The 18,383-nt window shown below is 57.1% G+C and overlaps 2 protein-coding genes across 10 annotated transcripts in view; one reads left to right on the forward strand and one right to left on the reverse strand.

The window, feature by feature from the left end:
* NUB1 (negative regulator of ubiquitin like proteins 1) overlaps positions 1 to 3,731 on the forward strand; it is a 34,834-nt gene extending 31,103 nt beyond the window's left edge. For 2 of the 3 annotated variants that reach the window (XM_055421575.2, XM_055421572.2), the window contains exons 13-15: positions 1,014 to 1,109; positions 1,729 to 1,906; positions 2,128 to 3,731. In XM_055421575.2, the coding sequence (XP_055277550.1) occupies positions 1,014 to 1,109; positions 1,729 to 1,906; positions 2,128 to 2,306 (453 nt within the window). In that variant the 3' untranslated portion in view covers positions 2,307 to 3,731. The remainder of the gene's footprint in view (positions 1 to 1,013; positions 1,110 to 1,728; positions 1,907 to 2,127) is intronic. The other variant, XM_088834769.1, reaches the window with a different exon arrangement.
* WDR86 (WD repeat domain 86) overlaps positions 383 to 18,383 on the reverse strand; it is a 31,164-nt gene continuing 13,163 nt past the window's right edge. Inside the window, exons 4-9 of one of the 7 annotated variants that reach the window (XR_008685315.2) lie at positions 17,738 to 18,140; positions 11,530 to 11,596; positions 8,626 to 8,879; positions 7,413 to 7,584; positions 6,547 to 6,705; positions 383 to 5,764 (exon numbers count right to left, since the gene is read on the reverse strand). Coding sequence is in view for 4 of the 7 variants with exons in the window: in XM_055421576.2 (XP_055277551.1) it covers positions 8,326 to 8,879; positions 11,530 to 11,596; positions 17,738 to 18,140 (1,024 nt within the window). In the remaining 3 variants the exon portion in view is untranslated. Of the gene's footprint in view, positions 5,765 to 6,032; positions 6,706 to 7,412; positions 7,585 to 8,185; positions 8,880 to 11,460; positions 11,597 to 17,737; positions 18,141 to 18,383 lie in introns of those variants that run through there. The other 6 variants (XR_016037097.1, XR_016037098.1, XM_055421585.2 and 3 more) reach the window with 6 other exon arrangements.

Raw genomic sequence — 18,383 nt, forward strand, 5'->3', positions numbered from 1 at the left:
CAGCATCTTGGGGGAGCAGGACTGCAGGCTGGGTGGCGGGGATCACGGGATGGGGCCCAGCAAATGGAGGAGAAGTGGGGGCAGCTTGAAGTGCTGAAGCACTTTCATTTCTCTGACTTCTCAGAGAAATAAGAAATATTCCAAATATATGGAGTGACTGATGGGGCTCAAAAACAGTTTTTAATTATACAGTCAGTTCAGTCCAGTCACTCAGTCGCATCTGACTCTTTGCCACCCCATGGACTGCAGCACGCCAGGCCTCCCTGTCCATCACCAACGCCCGGAGCTTGCTCAACTCATGTCCATTGAGTCAGTGATGCCACCCAACCATCTCCTCCTCTCGTCTCCTTCTCCTCCTGCCTTCGGTTTTTCCAGCATCAGGGTCTTTTCCTTTAATTACACAAATAGGACATAAATACGTTTGATCAATGTAGAACTATGTAGGTCAAAAGGGAAATTCCCCAAAAGAGCTTTATGAGGTTGAGAGTATCATGCAACAGAAATCCAGGTCTGAAGATCTCTGATCTTCTCCATGACATTTTAAACCTAGAGCACATCACCTTCCAGAGAGAAATGACATTAGCAGGCTACCCTGGACTGCTTTGATAGCTTTCCATTTGTAGCTTTTTACGACCTTGTCATCCCTAAGGCTAAGCTCTAACAAAACGTCTGTTTCTGTTTCGAATCCTCCTGCCCACTCTCTGAAACCCTTTCCTGCTTCCTCAGATGAGACCTTTTTGCCTGAATAATCTTGTCCATCCTTCAGACCTCGACTCAGACGGGGCCCCTGGCAGGAGCCTTCTCTGAACAGCAGCCTCCTCGCCAGCCCCGCCTGGTCGCGGGTCCCTTTCCTCTGCTCCCGCAGCACCCTTGGCCGCGTTCGCCACACTTCCCTGCACCTGTCTGTGCGTCCTACAGCTGCGTCTGCTCAGCACGCGACAGGTGCGCAGTCTGTGCCCGAGGGACTGAGCAGTCGTTAGCGATGAGCAAAGGGGATTCCTGTGTGTTTTTAGATTCTTCTCCGTAATCCTCAGATGTGGTGGTTAAATGATTCAGCTCCGGAAAGCAACAACCGTCAACAAAGTCCTTCTCAGGAAAACATTGACCAAGTAAGTGAAAGTGCACTGCGCCCCCTCCGCAGGTACCGCCTCGCGTGGGACTGGCTGGGGTGACAAGGTTGGTGGCCCGGTAGGGCCGAGTCCTTGGCTCTCGGGGCTCCAGGTGTGCCCAGGCCCGCCCCAGGGAAGCAGAGTACGGCATTCCCTTCAGAGTAGGAGACCCAGGAAGCAGCGCAAAGGCGTGCTGCGGGCTTTCTCCTCCTGTACGCACGCCTCTGCATGTGCTGACCCGTCTCTGACCGCCCGTCTCCCTGCCTGTGACCTGCGAGGCTGTCACTGTGGTGACTGCCCGGTGTGGGCCCGTCCCATTAGCCTGCCGGCAACACTAAACCAACGAGCCTGGTCACCAGGTGGACGGACAGCACGTCCTCTGACTCCAGCCGGCGGCCTTTCCGAGGTGACTGCCCGACACGGCTGGTCCAGGCCCCTCTTCCTGCCAGCTGCCCCGTGCACACGTTAGTGCAGGAAGCCAGTGGTCCAGGCGTGCGGTGGGTTTTCACCTCTCCCCCGCCCCCCACCGCCAGGCTCGGGCTCCCCTGGCCCCGCGTCGGGGGCGCGTCTGCTCCGAGCGGCGGGCCCTCCGCATAGCCGCCGCCTCCCTGTCCTGCAGCTGGCGTACATGGGTTTTGACGAGGTTGCGGCCAGGGCAGCCCTGAGGGCGTTTAGGGGGAATGTCCAGCTGGCGGCGCAGACCCTGGCCCACCACGGAGGGAGACTGCCTCCTGGCCTGCAGCTCTCAGCGGAAGACTCTGCGTCCACGCCGTCCACATCCCCGTCCGACTCTGCAGGTGGGTCCGGGGTCTCAGAGCATCGAGTGGGAGCCGGCGGGTGGAGGGCGTGCCTCATTGGGGCCTGAGCGGGGAATGAGCAGGGCGTCCCCAGACGCCTGCCCCGTGGGCCGCTCGGCACTGTGGCCCGTGAAGGCGCAGCTGAGGGCCAGCTCAGTCTCCGTGGACGCTCCTTTCTCCTTTCTCCCTGAGCTCTCGATGCCCACACCTCTTTACTGCAGGCACCTCGAGCGCCTCAACAGACGAAGACATGGAGACAGAGGCTATCAATGAGATCCTGGAAGACATCCCAGAGCACGAAGAGGATTACCTTGACTCAACTCTGGAAGACGAAGAGATTATTATTGCAGAGTACTTATCCTATGTGGAGAGCATAAAGTCAGCAGCAAAGAAAAACTAAGTGACGAATCAGAGATAACTTTTAGGTTTCTGCTTATAAATATTCTATCGTTTTGAAGGTGTAATGCAGGTCGTCTTCTTTTTTACTGATTTTGCTGCAGAGTGCTGCTTCCTCGGGTGTAGGAGGGGCAGGCAGGGAACAGGAATGTAGAGAGTGGGGGCGTGGGACAGGGTGCCGGTCCCCAGGGGTGGCCTTGGGAACTGAGCCACCGCTGGCCTGACCTTGCTGTCGCCCGCTGCCTTCAGGTTCTGCGGCCCGAGTGCCACCCTCCCTGCTCATATGGCTCCCGGGGAGGGCTGCAGGAAGAGCGGCTGGGGAGGGAAAGGTGGACGTGTCTCCCGCTCTTCCCCTCACCCTGCACTCCTGCCCTCTGGAACCCACTGCTTGGTCGCCTCCTTCCCACTGCACAGCCTGCCTCCTGCTTCACCCTCTGCCGCTTCCTGAATGTGTCCCTTAGATCCTCAACCATTCCAAGCGCTTTGGGGGCCTTTTAGGGATGAGTTGGCTATAGCAGCCACACCAGACTATGGCAGAGGCCTTCAGCCTGAAACAGCAGTGTTTTTTGTGCTTAGCTTAGTTAAGTGGAAGTTCCCCAGTGGCTCAGACGGTAAAGAGTCTGCCTGTGATGCGGGAGACCCAGGTTCATTCCCTGAGTCAGGAAAACCCCCTGGAGAAGGGCATGGCAACCCACTCCAGTATTCTTGCCCGGAGAATTCCATGAACAGAGGAGCCTGGCAGGCTACATACAGTCCGTGGGGTCACAAAGGGTCGGACACAACTGAGCGACTAATACTTAGCAAAGTAGGCATCTGAAATTCCGGGTGGAAATTCGGAGTGTATATATATTCAGAATTCTTCGTCACAGATATAAAATCTTTTATTAAACAGAAAAATCTTAAATGCCAGCCAAAGCAAATTACTTTTCATTAGCATTCTTAGATGCAGTGCTGTCATAGTAAATCCATTGCTGGCTGAGATGCCTATCAGATTTAAGATATATTTTCTCCATGTCTTTGTGGGGGGTTGGGTATAATACAGAAGACTCTTTCTAAAGGTATGTAGTTATTAGCCTCTTAACGACTCAAGTAACCGTTCCGAGTTGACCATGCCTTCCTCTGTAAACGTGTTATTAAATGAAGACCCTCCCCAGCACCAGGACACAGCTGGGAGAAGCCTGTGTTAAAAGAAACACGTGCCAGGTGTGTTCCCAAGACTCTCCCTGCCCCGTTGGAAGCGCCATGACTGAGGGCAAATGGTCACACAGTTGCCGTTGAGGGGCTGGCTGAAGTGCTTCCGCTTTTACAGAAATCATAAAGCTTGGACAGCAGGCCAGTGTGAATGGGTGGAAATCTTTTCTTGTCATTCTTTCAAAAATGGATGATACAAGTGAAAATAAAAGACGGAAGATACATTCCAAAATTGTCAGCCTAACTTTGCAGTAAATTACTCAAATTCCCAAGCTGTTTGAGTGATGGCAGTATCTGGGTGGTCTAGAGCTTCATTTAGATTCGTGATGTCGGCTTCCATTGACTTCCTGTGAGGATCATCAGTGGCTGTTACCAAAAGGCCAAGTGTACAGAGGCTGTGGGATGCGGGGAGGGAGTGGGGATGGTGGGGGGTGCTTCCTCACCTGATGGCCAAGGCCGTGAGGGGGTCCCAGCCTCATGTAAGACCAAGTCAGGCTTGGATTTGGGGCCTGGGTTGTTGTGTGTGGCTCACAAGGCCCTGGGCGTGGCCGGGTGTAGCTTCTCATTTCCTCAATTGCTGCTTAATGATCATGGAGAAGGCTAGGGGAGCCTAGCCACACGGGCAGGTCTCGTGCTCCACTTGCGTGTGAAGAGACAGAGAAGCCCGTTCTGGAGCTCAGGACAGCACGGTGTGCGCTGTGCACCAGCAGGGCTGCCCATCTGCACGCGCTGGCAGGCATTAGTGCTGGCTGTGCCTCTAGCTGGTCATGTGACACTGACAGGCTGGTGATCGAGCATGGCTTCCTGCTCTGGGAGGCAAGAGAAAGAGCAAAGGACGTTTGTGACGAAAAAGCTGTTAAATTGAAGGAAGGGTGCTGAGCCTGAAATCACAGAGGAGACGGGCTTCGCGGGGGGGTGGTTCTCCTTGGAGAGTCAGAGGGAAAGGACGCTGCGGACCTGGGATGAGTGAGATTCCAGTGGGGGTGGAATGGACTGAGTGTGCCGTGTTCATGACGTCACGGGGGCTGCCCTGGGCCCACCGGAGGGTGCGAGACTGAGGTTGGAAAGATAGCTGAGTCCAACTGCAGAGCACCCGGAAAGGCGGGCAGGGGTCTAGACGTGAGCGGTGCCTAGTGGGGCCGTGGAGGGCTCCGAGCAGGAGTGGGATGGCCGGGCCTGTGGGCCGAGGGGTCAGCCGGAGGCTGCGGGACACTGTGGCCAGAGCGTGCTGCCCGCGGTCAGATCCAGTCCCATCACTTACAGGAAGTGCTGCCTGTCCTTGGCTCTGGTGACACCACCACGTCCTGTCCCTGTTTTCCCGCCCATAAATCCTGTAAGTACTTCCTGTCCTTTCCCTGCCCAACTAAAGGGATTTATCAGAGGCAAGAATATATCACCAAAGGCAAAGAAACAGCCTGTGGTTATCTGGTCTTCGTAGCTGTCTCAGTTCAGTTCAGTTCATTCGCTCAGTCGTGTCCGACTTTTTGCGACCCCATGAATCACAGCACACCAGGCCTCCCTGTCCATCACCAACTCCCAGAGTTCACTCAGACTCATGTCCATTGAGTCAGTGATGCCATCCAGCCATCTCATTCTCTGTTGTCCCCTTCTCCTCCCGCCCCCAATCCCTCCCAGCATCAGAGTCTTTTTCCAGTGAGTCAACTCTTCACACGAGGTGGCCAAAGTATTGGAGTTTCAGCTTTAGCATCAGTCCTTCCAATGAACACCCAGGACTGATCTCCTTCAGAATGGACTGGTTGGATCTCTTTGCAGTCCAAGGGACTCTCAAGAGTCTTCTCCAGCACCACAGTTCAAAAGCATCAATTCTTTGGCAGTCAGCTTTCTTCACAGTCCAACTGTCACATCCATACATGACCACTGGAAAAACCATAGCCTTGACTAGACGGACCTTGGTTGGCAAAGTAATGTCTCTGCTTTTTAATATGCTATCTAGGTTGGTCATAACTTTCCTTCCAAGGAGTGAGCATCTTTTAATTTCATGGCTGCAATCAGCATCCACAGTGATTTTGGAACCCAAAAAAAAAAATCTGCCACTGTTTCCACTGTTTCCCCATCTATTTGCCATGAAGTGATGGGACCAGATAGCCAACCTTTTCACTCTCCTCTTTTACTTTCATCAAGAGGCTCTTTAGTTCTTCACTTTCTGCCATAAGGGTGGTGTCACCTGCATATCTGAGGTTACTGATATTTCTCCCAGCAATCTTGATTCCAGCTTGTGCTTCTTCCAGCCCAGTGTTCCTCATGATGTTCCTGCATATAAGTTAAATAAGCAGGGTGACAATATACAGCCTTGACGTACTCCTTTTCCTATAATAGCTTCCTCAACATCTAGCAAAGCCCTCTTAGGTTGCTGAAATGAAAATAATAAAACTGATAAACCTTTAGCCAGATTCATCAAGAAAAAAGGGGAGAGGGCCCAAATCAGTAAAAATTAGAAGTGAAAAAGGAAAAGTTACAGAAGTACAAAGGACTGTAAGAGACTACTCCAAGCAACTGCACAGCAATAAAATGGACAACCTAGAAGGACTGCGCAAGTTCTCAGGTACAATTTCCCAAGACTGAACCAGGAAGAAACAAAATACAGACAGACGAATTACAAGTACTAAAATTGAATCTGTGATTTAAAAACACCCAACCAAATGTTTTTGGAACCACCGACTCGATGGCCATGAGTTTGAGCAAGCTCCGGGAGATGGTGAAGGACAGGGAAGCCTGGTGTGCTGCAGTCCATGGGGCAGCGAAGAGTCGGACACGACTGAGCGACTGAACTGACTGAGCAAAGTCCACGAGGAGATGGCTTCCCAGGTGAATTCTACCAAACATTTAGAGACGCGTTAAACCCGTCCTTCTGAAACTATTCCAAACTGTTCCTGCAGAGGAAGGAACACCTCCAAACTAACTCATTCTATGAGCCCGCCATCACCCTGATGCCCAAACCAGAGCGCGCGCGCACACACACACACAATTACTGACATACAGTTTACCCAAATAGATCATGCAGTATACATGCAAAATAGTTTGCCATTTCTTACTCTTTTCTCTTGGAGAGGCAGGCTGGAGAAAAACGAGTGAGGCAGCCCACTGTAGGATTTGCTCCCAGGGGCTGTTTCTCCGGGTAGAGTGAGGGAAGATGCACATGGTTGGATAAGATGCCAGGCACGCGCGCTGTCCAGCCAGGAAAGCAGCATCAGCTGTGAGCACCAAGGAGCGAGCGTCTGGTCACTCACGCTGCCTCTGTCAGCAACGCAGTCCGAGAAGGTGACTATAGATACCAGCACAGGTGCTCAAGGGGGTTCTCTCTGCCCGCCCTTCGTGGAAGGAACTTCAGCTTCCCAGAAAGCCCTTCAGGACTGGGAGGGCCTGTCCTTGGCGGCTGCAGCCTCGGGCTCTGGAGAACCGCTAGGAAGTGAGCACTCCCAGACCCGGCGGGCAGAGCCCAGGGACCCCTCACCTCTCCTGGGTGCCGCATCCCACCTGAAGAAGGCGGGGTGATGCTGCTTCTGTGGGTCCTTCTCACCAGCCAGCCTGTTCTGGTGGGGCCCCTGGCTTCCCAGTTTGGGGGTGTGGCCCTGAGGTAGTGCCGCGCTTTCTACCAACCCTGGAGTCAGTACTGTTATCTTTTCATATGGCCAGAGGGTCAGCGTCCTTACCCACCAGGCATGGACCTGGGCACCCCGGGGTGCACCTGGCATCAAGACACTGGCACACCCACCTCTGTGCATCAGGGGCTGCCTCTGCCCAAGCAGGCTTGCCTTTAGCAAGATGCTCAGTTCTCAAGGGGCTTCCCTGGTGGCTCAGAGGGTCAAGTCTACCTGCAATGTGGAAGACCTGAGTTTGATCCCGGGGGTGGGGAAGATTCCCTGGAGAAGAAAATGGCAACCCACTCCAGTATTCTTGCCTGGAAAATCCCACGGACGGAGGAGCCTGGCGGGCTACAAGAAAAACGTCGCAGAGTCGGACAGGACTGAGCGGCTTCACTTTCACTTTTCAGCTCTCAAGGGCGGACACTGTCTTCTGCAGCATTTCCTCCTCCTGCAACGGAGGCCAGCCAGGGCTGGGCCTGGAGGGCACTGCGGATGTGGAATGTGGGCGGCTCCTCAGGGTCCTTAGAGCCTGAGGCCCACTGCTCCCTTCTCCCCCTCTTGGCGGGTATTCCGGCGGCCTCCCCTGCGCGCTCCCAGGGCCTGCCTCATCCACACCTGAAGGCAGGGGCCGCCTCTGTGCCGGCGGGAGGAGCAGCGGGCCCCCGCCGTCACCCAGGCAGGCCGAGGGGCTGACTCCTTGCCCCCTGGCCTCCCTCCTGCCACCCCCCGACTCAGGGACACTGGAGGGGCAGAGGACTCCATCCCCCGGGGCGGGGGGCAGGCCCCAGCTTCGCGGGCACTCTCCCCTGAGAGGGAGCCGGCCTCTGTGCAGAACAAAAGGCGATGTACCACAGGCCCTTTCAAGGACCTGGAATTCATCCTTCACAAGCGGGCAACCTGCCAAAGTAACGACAGGCCGTGGGGCTTTGTCTTGGGCGCGGCTTGTGGGATTAGCTCCCCGACCGGAGATCGAACCCAGGGTCCCGACCGTGAAGGCGCCCGACAGTCAGAACCACTGGACCGCCGGCGGAGAACAGCTGTCCGTGCCTGTTTTGAAGCGTCCGTCTCGCTCAGCAGAAGACTTGGCTTCCGGGGACCTCGGGCGCCCGGGGCGGCGGCTGCAGACCCTGAGAGTGGCGGGGGGTCCCGGCAGGGCTTCCGCAGGCCCGCCGCGCCGGCCGCTGCCCTCGGGGTCCGGGGTCCGGGTCCCTCCTCGCGGGGCGGGCGTCAGGCCGGCTGCAGGGGCGCGGCGGCGGCGCAGCCCACCTTGTTGCTGAAGAGGCGCGGGAGGCTGCGCTTGGGGGCGGCGGCGCGCGGCGGCGGGAGGCCGCGGACGTCCCAGAGGCGCAGCGCGCCGTCGTGCGAGGCGGTGTAGAGCACCTGGCCGTGCACCTGCGGGCGCGGGGCGTGGGCGGCCGGCGGCGGGGCCCCCGCGCGGCCCGCCCCGCGACTCAGCCCTTCCCCTCCGGGGCGTCCCACCAACCCCCGCCAGCCGGCCGCGGGCCCGGGAGACGGCGGGGCGCCTACCTGGATGCAGTTGATGACGAAGGCGTGGCCGCGGAACACCCTCCGCAGCGCTCCGGACTGGGCGTCGAAGGCGCGCGCGCGGGCGTCCCCGCTGCCCGTGAACACTGTGAACACACGGCGCCGCTGGCCTCGCGCCCTCGGCCCCTCGGGGCTCCGCGGGGCGGGGGGCACGGAGAGTGACGGGGACCTCGCCCGGCCCCGTCCGCTCGCCTCCCGGGGATGTCGTAATTGCAAATGGCGAACAGCCCAAGCCCCTTGAAAGGAAGGAGGCAGCACCTTCACTGTCTTTAGTACGGTTCCCTCAAGGTCAGCGTGGGGAGCGGGGGTCCCGAGGCGCCCGGTGTGGGCTGCAGCCGGCTCTGCTGGGCTGCGGCGGCCCCACCGCCCTTGGGCTTCGGGTCAGCCTGTCCTGTCCTGTTGAGACAGAAATGGCTGGGCCGACCTGAGTTTCTGATTTCAGGAGGTCTGCGGTGGGGCCTGAGAACCCTGCAATCTAGCCAGCTTCAAGTGACGCTGGTGGAGGTCAGGGATCCCATTGAGAGCACGGGCCAGAGGAACTCCCGTGTCCACTTACTACCTTAGCCTGGGTTCTCCCGGAAGCTGACCTTGACACTCGGATTTGAATGCAAACAGTTAATCAGGCAGGGCATTCCAAGAAGTGGGGAGAGAAACAGGAAGGCCTCCCCATGCAGGTGTGTTAGAGAAGGGGTGGCCCGTGTCTGAGTTGTCCCACCTGGAGGGCACCGGGCTCCTTTTCCATCAACTCCTAGTCGTCCTCGGCCAGAGGACCTCAGTGCTGCAGCAGGAAGTGCCCCTGAGTGTGGTACCCAGACCACCTGCTACAACCACCCGGCGGCCGACGTGAACGGCAGGAAGCACCCTCGGGGGGCTCCCTCTTCTTGGGATTTCTATTCCTTATCCCGCTTCCTGTGTCACTTGCCCATTCCCAGGTTTTCTGCATCAGTGAAATGTGGGCCTGAAAGGGAAGTTTTTGTTTGCTGGCCTTTTCAGCTCCTTTCCCGCCTTCCCTTCCACCAATGCACTTGGTTACTGGGCATCCTGAGTGTGGGAAGAGGGTCTGGAATTTGGTCTGATTATCCTGCAGCCTGATGGCAAAGACCACGGGCCAAGTTCCTTAACAGCCAGCCGGCAGCGAGCAAGTAGGGTCTATGGGATCTGCTGCAGCGGCACGTTTCATTCCAGCTGCTGCCACAGGGAGGCGCTCTGGGCAACGTTCTCTGTAAATTAGAGACCCTGGCAGGAGCAGAGCCATAATCACACTTAGAGCCTTGGACCCAGAAACGGGAGGGAAAAAATCATCTTTGTGCATGAGACACCTAAGTCCTGAGGGCATCTTGGGCACTATTTTTGGAAATCCGCTCTGTCTTCATCTAACACCTGTGCTGTGAAGTCCACCTGAATTTTCCACTGTGACTCCGCCTCCAGCCCAGTCCGCTCCGTCATTCCTGCGCTAGAGGGACGGTTCTCAGCTCCACGTGGGGCTGGCTTCTGGCTGTTGCTGCTGCTGCTGTGTGTGTGTGTGTGTGTGTGTGAGAGAGAGAGAGAGAATAACTGGGGAAAGGTGCTGATGGAAAAATATAACATTGGGGATCGTTTTAGGAAAGAAATGTCCAGGAACATGGGCCCCACTCCCATGTAGGAGTGTTCAGGTCATGCGTTTTGCTTTCCCAGCAGGATGCCAGTCTTCTGGGTGTGTCTGGGCTGTAAGCATGGCAAGCCACTTGGACAGAGTGCTTGTTGACTACCCAGTAAGCCACTCTACCCTTCTTTTCTTCCAAAATACCCCTGATTAGTCCTGGCAGCAGTATCCCCGGTAAGAGGTTTTGTTATTCCATCTCTTTTGTAGGCAGTGGTCAGAGAGATGTGTGCAGAAGTCTTGGGGTGGAATTTCCAGAAAAGATCTTTAGAGGGGGTCTACCCACCTAGAAGACACATCCTCTTGCCCTTTCCTCCTTTTCTTCCTGCTTGCCTAAAACATGATGGCTGGCACACCAGCAGCTCTCTTGAACCACGAAGCCCCCCCTTAAAGATAGATGATATGTACTAAGGATGATGAGTGAGTGAAGTCGCTCAGTCGTGTCCGACTCTTTGCGACCCTGTGGACTGTAGCCTACCAGGCTCCTCCATCCATGGGATTCTCCAGGCAAGAGTACTGGAGTGGGTTGCCGTTTCCTTCTCCAGGAGATCTTCCCAACCCAGGGATCGAACCCGGGTCTCCCTCATTGAAGGCAGAGGCTTTACCATCCGAGCCACCAGGGAAGCTCACGATGAAGCAAAGTGAATAAAGGAAACGCGTGTCTAACAACTTTGTGAAGCCGCCTCCATTTCAGCCTAGACTGTCCGTCTCTAAAATTCTTCTACCTGAGAGAAGAATAAACCACTGTCTCATTTAAATTCCCAGTTATCTGGATTTTCTCTTATCAGTAGTCAAACCTAATGTCAAGTGAAGATAAACCCATGCGCCCCTCAAGTCTGGCTGGAGTTAAGCAGCGTCACAATCTCACTCGAGAATTAGAATGACCCGCTCTCAACCTGAGGGTCTCTGAACACGCAGGTCGCTGTACATCCTAGTGGGTAAAGGTGGGGAGAGGCCCCCACACCCTTATTTGGAACTTGTTTGGCTGGAGGAACAAACAACGAAGGAGGCCCGGCTGCCACTCCTGGCCGCCACCCAAACCGAGCTGCAGCCGAGGCTCAAGGAGGGCAGAGTGGAGTCAGCGGAAGCAGAGAGGCCTGGATGAGAGCGGACGTGCTGGGGGGTGAGGCGTGACGGGACAGGCAGGCCGGGGCTCTGGGGAGCGTGGGGTCACTTACAGGTGCCCGCGTGGTACTTGAGGGCGCTCACACTGTGTCTGTGAGCTGTGAACGTGCGCACGTGCTCACCAGTGTCTGCCAGCCAGCACTTGACCGTCCTGTCGGCGCTGCCCGAGTACACGTGCCGGTTTACCAGCTGCGGGCGGGGGGGGGGGGAGGTGGGAGGGTTGGCACCGGACACAGCGGGCCAGCTCAGAAGCCGCTCCAGGCCTCTCTGTGTAAGCAGGGAGGGGCATGTGCAGGTCTCAGTGGAGAAACTGGACGAGCCAGAAAGGCCCCTGCCCGGGGTCCCACCCAGCCGCCCACCCACCACCGCCTCTGCAGGGCAGTGGGGGTCAGGCGGGCTTGCAGGCATCGGACAGACCTGGCTGCAGAGCCTCGCTGGCCCTTGGCCAAGTCACTGACTCTACTCTCAGCCGCTTCCCCCACAGTGAGGACCACGCCAGCCTCTTCCTCGTGGGGCTCAGACCCAACCACGCAGCGCTCAGCACCCTAACTGCTGCTGCTGCTAAGTCGCTTCAGTCGTGTCTGACTCTGTGCGACCCCATAGACGGCAGCCCACCAGGCTCCACCATCCCTGGGATTCTCCAGGCAAGAACACTGGAGTGGGGTGCCATTGCCTTCTCCGACCCTAACTGCAGGGGCCAGGAAATGTCGACTGCCGCTCCTGCCATTACCACCAGGCGTTTCTCATTAGCAGTTTCCTACTGAAGAACAGCCTGGCCCCCGGGAAGGTCATAGGAATCCACCTGTAGCTACTGCAGGTCCTGGGATCGTCCCAGTTGAGAAAAGGGCTCCCAGGGCCAGGCGTTCACGCTGGACTTCCACTCTAGGGAGGGCACGTGGGAGAGAGAAAGGTCTAGAAATAACCTGACTGGCCGTGGCAGGTGTGAGGTAGCCCTCTGCTGGGACCAGAGCTGGACACCCAGGGGCCATCACGGAGGTCCTGGCCCCCTGCCCTTGGAGACAGGCTTCCCCAGTTCCCGCGTGACCCCCCCGCTGGAGGGTGCTGCAGAAGGTGAGGAACGGGCCGGGGAGACAAGGGCAGGGGGGCATGAGGAGGCGCCGGCGGGTGGGTCCCCGCTGCCATCAGCTGGCTATGGCACCAGGTCTCCTCCACTTGGCAGAGCCCAGGAGGAGGGGCAGGCGACAAGCCCCGGAGAGAGCCAGGGACTGCACTGCTGGGGCCTGGAACCCTTGGAGGCTTAGGGAAGAGAAGGTCCTTCTCCAGGGGCAATGGGTGGTGGGCCTAGAGTGGTGGGCGGTGGTCCAGAGTCCTCCCAGTTCAGCACATGCTCCCAGCTCCGCCACCGCCCACTCCTGACTCAGTGTCCCCTTATTATCTCCTTGTTTAAACCCTGGAGGGTAGGACTCTGGCCCGGCTCCTCTTCCCACCCCAGCCACCGCACAGGTCAGTCTTGGCCTTGGGAATCGCTAAGACAGAGGCTTCTGGGGGTTTCCTGTGGACCAAGTGGGCGACCAGCCTGGCCTGTGCCTCCCAGGCCCTGCCCTGCAGTCCTGCTGGGGCTATGACCGGCCTGGTTAATGGAGCCTGGCTTCTGGCTTCTCTTAGTGGCGTGCACTCTCTGAGGACAAGGCCGAGGATGACACCCGCATGCCCAAGCGCTCCAGCAGGACCCAGAACCTCACCCAAGTCCTCTCCATCTGCGCCACCAGTGATGGTGGCAGGGCTCCTGCTTGGTGCCCCGGCCTGCTCTCGGCCTTTCGGGGGACCCCCCAAGCCCTGTCCATGGAGTCTGGGATGTGGCCGGCTTCCCCAGGGTCCGGTGTCCTCACTGTCCCTAGAGGACCCTGGACACACACCGTCTTCCCCTTTACAAGTCCTCTCTGCCCGGGAGGTGCCCCCAGGTGGATCCCCCTCGTTCCTTATGGGAGATCTGCCCTCAAGGGCCCCTCCTCATACTGCCCAGCACCATCTACCTCCTGCCCCTCAGCCGATCGCCACTGGCCCCGGTGTTTCCTGACTGTCCCCCAACTGTGTCCTTCCTAGAGGCAGTCCCAGACCTCCAGTGACCACACTCTCCAGACTGCCCACTGGGACTCCCAGACCTCTCAAGGGGAGCGTGTGAGGTGGAGACCCCAGTGGTGCATCTGGACCCCACGGCCTTCACACCTCTGCCCCCTCCAGTCCACGAAGGAGGCACAGAGGGTCCACAGTGGCTGCGGCAAAGGGAGGATGCCTCCTGCTCAAAGGAGGAGTCCTAATGATGCAGGGCCTGGCACATGTGCCCCAGAACCAGCAAGCAGGGACTTCCCTGGTGGCACAGTGCATGGGCATCCACCTGCCAATGCAGGGCACATGGATTTGATCCCTTGTCCAAGAAGGTTCCACTTGCCATGGAGCAACTAAACCCATCAGTTCAGTTCAGTTGCTCAGTCATGTCCAACTCTTTGCTACCCCATGGACTGCAGCAGTCCAGGTCTCCCTGTCCTTCATCAACTCCCGGAGCTTGCTCAAACTCATGTCCATCGAGTCGGTGATGGCATCCATCTCATCCTCTGTCATCCCCTTCTCCTCTAACTAAGCAACAACTCCTGAGCCCTCATGCCCAGAGCCTGTGCCCCGCAACAAGAGAAGCCACCGCAATGAGGCCCATGCATCGCAACGGAAGAGTAGCCCCTGCTCAACGCAGTAGGTGAAAGCCCACGTGGAGCATCAAAGACCCAACTGAAAATAAACGCATGATCAATTAAAGAAAAAAAAAAGAAAGAAACCACCGAGCAGCACACTTTCAAACCCTGAGCCCAGAGGCTAAGCTGGCGGACGCCTCACGGCTCGCTTGGGCTGGTTTCCCGAAAGGACCCCCGGGGTGGGTAGCAGGGGAGACCAGGGAGGCTCCAGGCAGATGGACAAAGCAGGAGGGGCCTGAGTCTCAAGGGCCGGTCTCGCGAGACTGGCGGCAGCCAAGGCCACTCTGAGGGACAGGACCTGGGGCCAGCTCCCTGCGGGGTGATCGCCCAAACGGAGAGCAGCTCGAGGCCCGCAGGCCTGGGGGTCCGTGCCCATGGTTCTGGGGTGGGGGGCAGGCCTCACCCTCCCCTCGGCTCACGACAGGCCTTGTACCGGAGCAGCGGGAGAAAAGTGCCTGGGCCAGGTGGTGCGCAGGGCCAGGTGCAGAGCATCATGTGACCCCGACAGGCCCTGAAAAGCTGCTTGTTAAAAGCCCAGGTTACACGTTCAGTCCTGGGTTCAAATCCTGCCTCTACCCTTACCGGCTGGGAGACCCTGGGCAAGTTGCTTAACCTGTGCTGAGCCTCTGTCTCCTCGTGTACCAAATGAGAAAAATTAACCTCCATCGTAAGGATCAATTCAATCATGTCGGCAGCCTGGTCGAACCCAGGAACTGGAATGTACACCTAAAAGGCAATAGCAACCCCCTGCCCGGGGGCTTTTGCAGAAAAAGAACGGAGTGCCCCCAACGATGCTGCCGACGGTCAGACAGGCACCCCATCACCCTTGGACTGCCCCACACCTGATGGCATCTTTTCTGTCCCTGTCTGGCTGTCTTTGAAATATTTCTTTAAAAAGATATGAAGTGTTGTAATCCGTTTTGTACACTTTCGTGTGTATTACATTTTACAGATTTAAATATAAAAAGAACAAAGTATTTCAAAAAGATATCGACTAAGCATGACAGAATGTTAATATCTCATTTCAGAGGTGGCTACACAGCGTCTGCTACGCTTCACGGTTCAAATGTTTCACAACTAAAAATTTAAAAAGTGTAACATATGAAGGGACAGGAAAGACTCCACTTTCTCTTTCTTCATAAGGACCACCCGCCCGAGCCCAGACCCTGGGAGCTTCTGGGAAGAGTTGGGGTAAGGGAGCAGTTCCCCTTGGTGGTCGGTGGGCTTGACCTTGAATTTGCTACCTGGAAGGGAGCCCTGGCCTCTGCTCTGGGCCACCTTCTCCATAGGAGGCCCGTGCACAGCTGGCTCCACCCCGACCTGGCTTCTGGAACCCTCTGGGGCCAGCCTGCTTGACCCTGGATACACGTCCCCTAGTGAAGGGGAAAGGCAGAGGCCCCATGGGGCTTGGCCCATTTCTCGGGCCCCGCCTCTGCTCCCAGAAGGTTCTGAGTGGGCTGCAGGCGGAGGAGGCTACGGTGGGTACCACATCCATGCAGGCCCATGGCTCAGAGGCAGGTTCATCTGTTCTCCTGGCTTCTGAAAAGGCAGCCCACAAGTTTATCTCCACACACAGAAGGACCTGACCAGGCACAGTGTATATACGGCAGCCCCCCAGGGGGTTATACTACAATAAAAAAATTTTTTTTAATTAAAAAAATATACCAAGCAGCCATCTTTCGGCTCAGCATTCACGCCCCCATCACCATGGTCTTCCTCAAGCAAGGTTTGAGTTAGAAAGACACCGTTTGTATTAATACAATCAAAGACACTTGGTCGCTCGGGTTCACCAGGGTCAGAGGTCATTCTGTCCAAGCAGAGTGGAGACCTTCTCTACTCCACTGGTCCTGGGGTCCCAGGACTGCCCTTCACCCCCAGAACCCCAAAACGGGCCTCCTGGCCCGGCTTTCCATGGGACGGCCACACGCTGCTTCCTGACACCTCGAGGGCACCCCCAGTGCTGCCCTGGTGGCTCCTAGAGCCTCAGTGTCACCAAGCCCTGAATCCCAACCTGCTCATCTCGGGTGTGGGAAGCCTGGAGAAGGGAAGAGGCCTTGGCCACAACCGGGACCAGGATCACCCAGACCCGGATATCTCGGCAGAGGGAGGGACCACATCCAGCAGATGTGCTCACTAAGTGTGGTCAGCGCATCCCCAGAGGCTCCAGAGCAAGTATCACAGACTGACAAGAACAGGCTCCATGGCAGGCACCGTGTCTGCGTCGACTCAGGAAATCCTCATAAGCGCCCAGGGGAGACATAGCTCCAGGTCCGGGATCCCTGATCCAGAACACGGGACCCGAGGTGTTTCGGGAGCTCTTGCACTTGAGGAACACCCTCGTGTTTCCACAGCAAAGTATATGCGTGTATTCCCAGAAAGTGGAATAAGCTGACCTACCACCAGTCTTGTGTCTATTTGGGCCAGGCTTTGCCGCCAAATGAGTTTTGATGCCAAGTCTAAGGAAAAAACTTCATTTCTTTTGGGAACCTCTGGATTTAGGAATTATGGACCACAGTTGGGCTTCCCAGTGGTTCAGTGGGTAAAGAATACCTCTTGCAGGCAGACGCAAGTTCAAACCCCAGGTGGGGAAGATCCCCTGGAGGAGGGCATTGCAACCCACTCCGGTACTCTTGCCTGGAGAATCCCATGGAGAGGGGAGCCTGGTGAGCTATACAGTCCATGGGGTTGCAAAGAGTCGGACTTGACTGAAGTGACTGAGCATGCATACACAGACCACAGTTTGTGGGTAGACCTGATCCTCATCTCACAAGGAAGGAAACAAAAATTCATGTGTGGAACAGCCCTCACCCTGTCCCTGTGAATGTGACATATTTGGAAACAGGTCTTTAAAGAGGCAGTTAGGACCTGCTGGTGGTCCAGTGGTTGGGGCTCCATGCTTCCACTGCAGGGGACGCAAGTTTGATCTCTGATTGGGGAACTAGAATCCCACACATTTTGGGGCATGGCCAAGATAGATGTAAGAATAAAAAAAAGTACCCTGAACATTTATGGGAAGAGCTGATGCTGAAACTCCAATACTTTGGCCACCTGATGCGAAGAGCCATCTCATTGGAAAAGACCCTGATGCTGGGAAAGACTGAAGGCAGGAGGAGAAGGGGACAGAGGATGAGATGGTTGGATGGCATCACCGACTCAATGGACAGGAGTTTCAGCCAGCTCTGGGAGTTGGTGAGGGACAGGGAAGCCTGGCGTGCTGCAGTCAGTCCATGGGGTCACAAGAGTCAGATAGGACTAAGCAACTGAGCAACAACTTTAAAAGAGGTAAGTAAGCTAAAATGAGGGCATTAGGGTGGAACCTCATCCAGTGTGACTAGTGTCCTTACGAGAAGAGGAAATGCAGATGCAGAGGGAAGACCGCATGAGGATACAGAAGGGCCATCTACAAGCGGAGGACAGAGGCCTCGGAAGAAACCGACCCTGCCACACCCTGCTCTTGGACTTCCAGCCTCCAGAGCGGTGAGCCAACCCGTCTCTGTTGTTCCAGCTGCCCCATCTGTGGTTACTTTGTTACACAGCCTGAGCTGACTGGTGCACAAGGTGTGGCTGCAGCTCTGAGCATGACCCAGGGAAGGTGCGGGGGCCCCAGCGGTCAGTCAGGTCTCACCTCCAGACAGATGACGGAGCCCTGGTGCTCCCGGAACACGCGCAGCTGCTGGCCGCTCAGGATATCCCAGGCGCGGACGGTGGCATCTGTGCTGCCTGTGAAGGCCGTGCGGCCCGGCGCGTCCAGCACGAGGCAGAGCACGGCGCCCGTGTGGCCCCGCAGCGTCTGGTGGCAGCAGCCGCTGGCCACCTGCCACACCTTGGCCGTGCCGTCCGTGCTGCCTGTCACCAGGAGGCCCCCGGCCGCGGCCTCCTCCACGCAGGCGGCCCTGGTGTAGGCCAGGGTCAGCACACAGTTGCGGTGACCCCGGAACTCCCGGGCCACCTGCCCCCTGTCCACGCTCCAGGCGCGGGCCGTCCGGTCATAGGAGCTGCTGAAGAGCTGGTTGTTGGCGACCAGGATCCTGGTGGTGAGACAGGAAGGGTCATGGGTCAGGTGGCAAAGGGCTGCCTGGCAGGCCGGCACAGGGTCCACTGTGGCTGGTGACTGACGTGTTCAATCACCAGCCACAGTGGGGTCGCAAAGAGTCGGACACCACTGAGCCACTTTCACTTTCATTTCTGAGGCGCGGTGGGTTACAGTCTGAGGGCTGGCTGGTCACCTGAGACGGGACCCTTTCCACCTGCCCCTCCTCTGTCGGCCCTTC

Source organism: Moschus berezovskii, chromosome 3 (assembly GCF_049115385.1).
Source record: "Moschus berezovskii isolate FMDL1 chromosome 3, NW_MosBer_1.0, whole genome shotgun sequence".
In the NCBI taxonomy this organism is placed as follows: Eukaryota; Metazoa; Chordata; class Mammalia; order Artiodactyla; family Moschidae; genus Moschus; species Moschus berezovskii.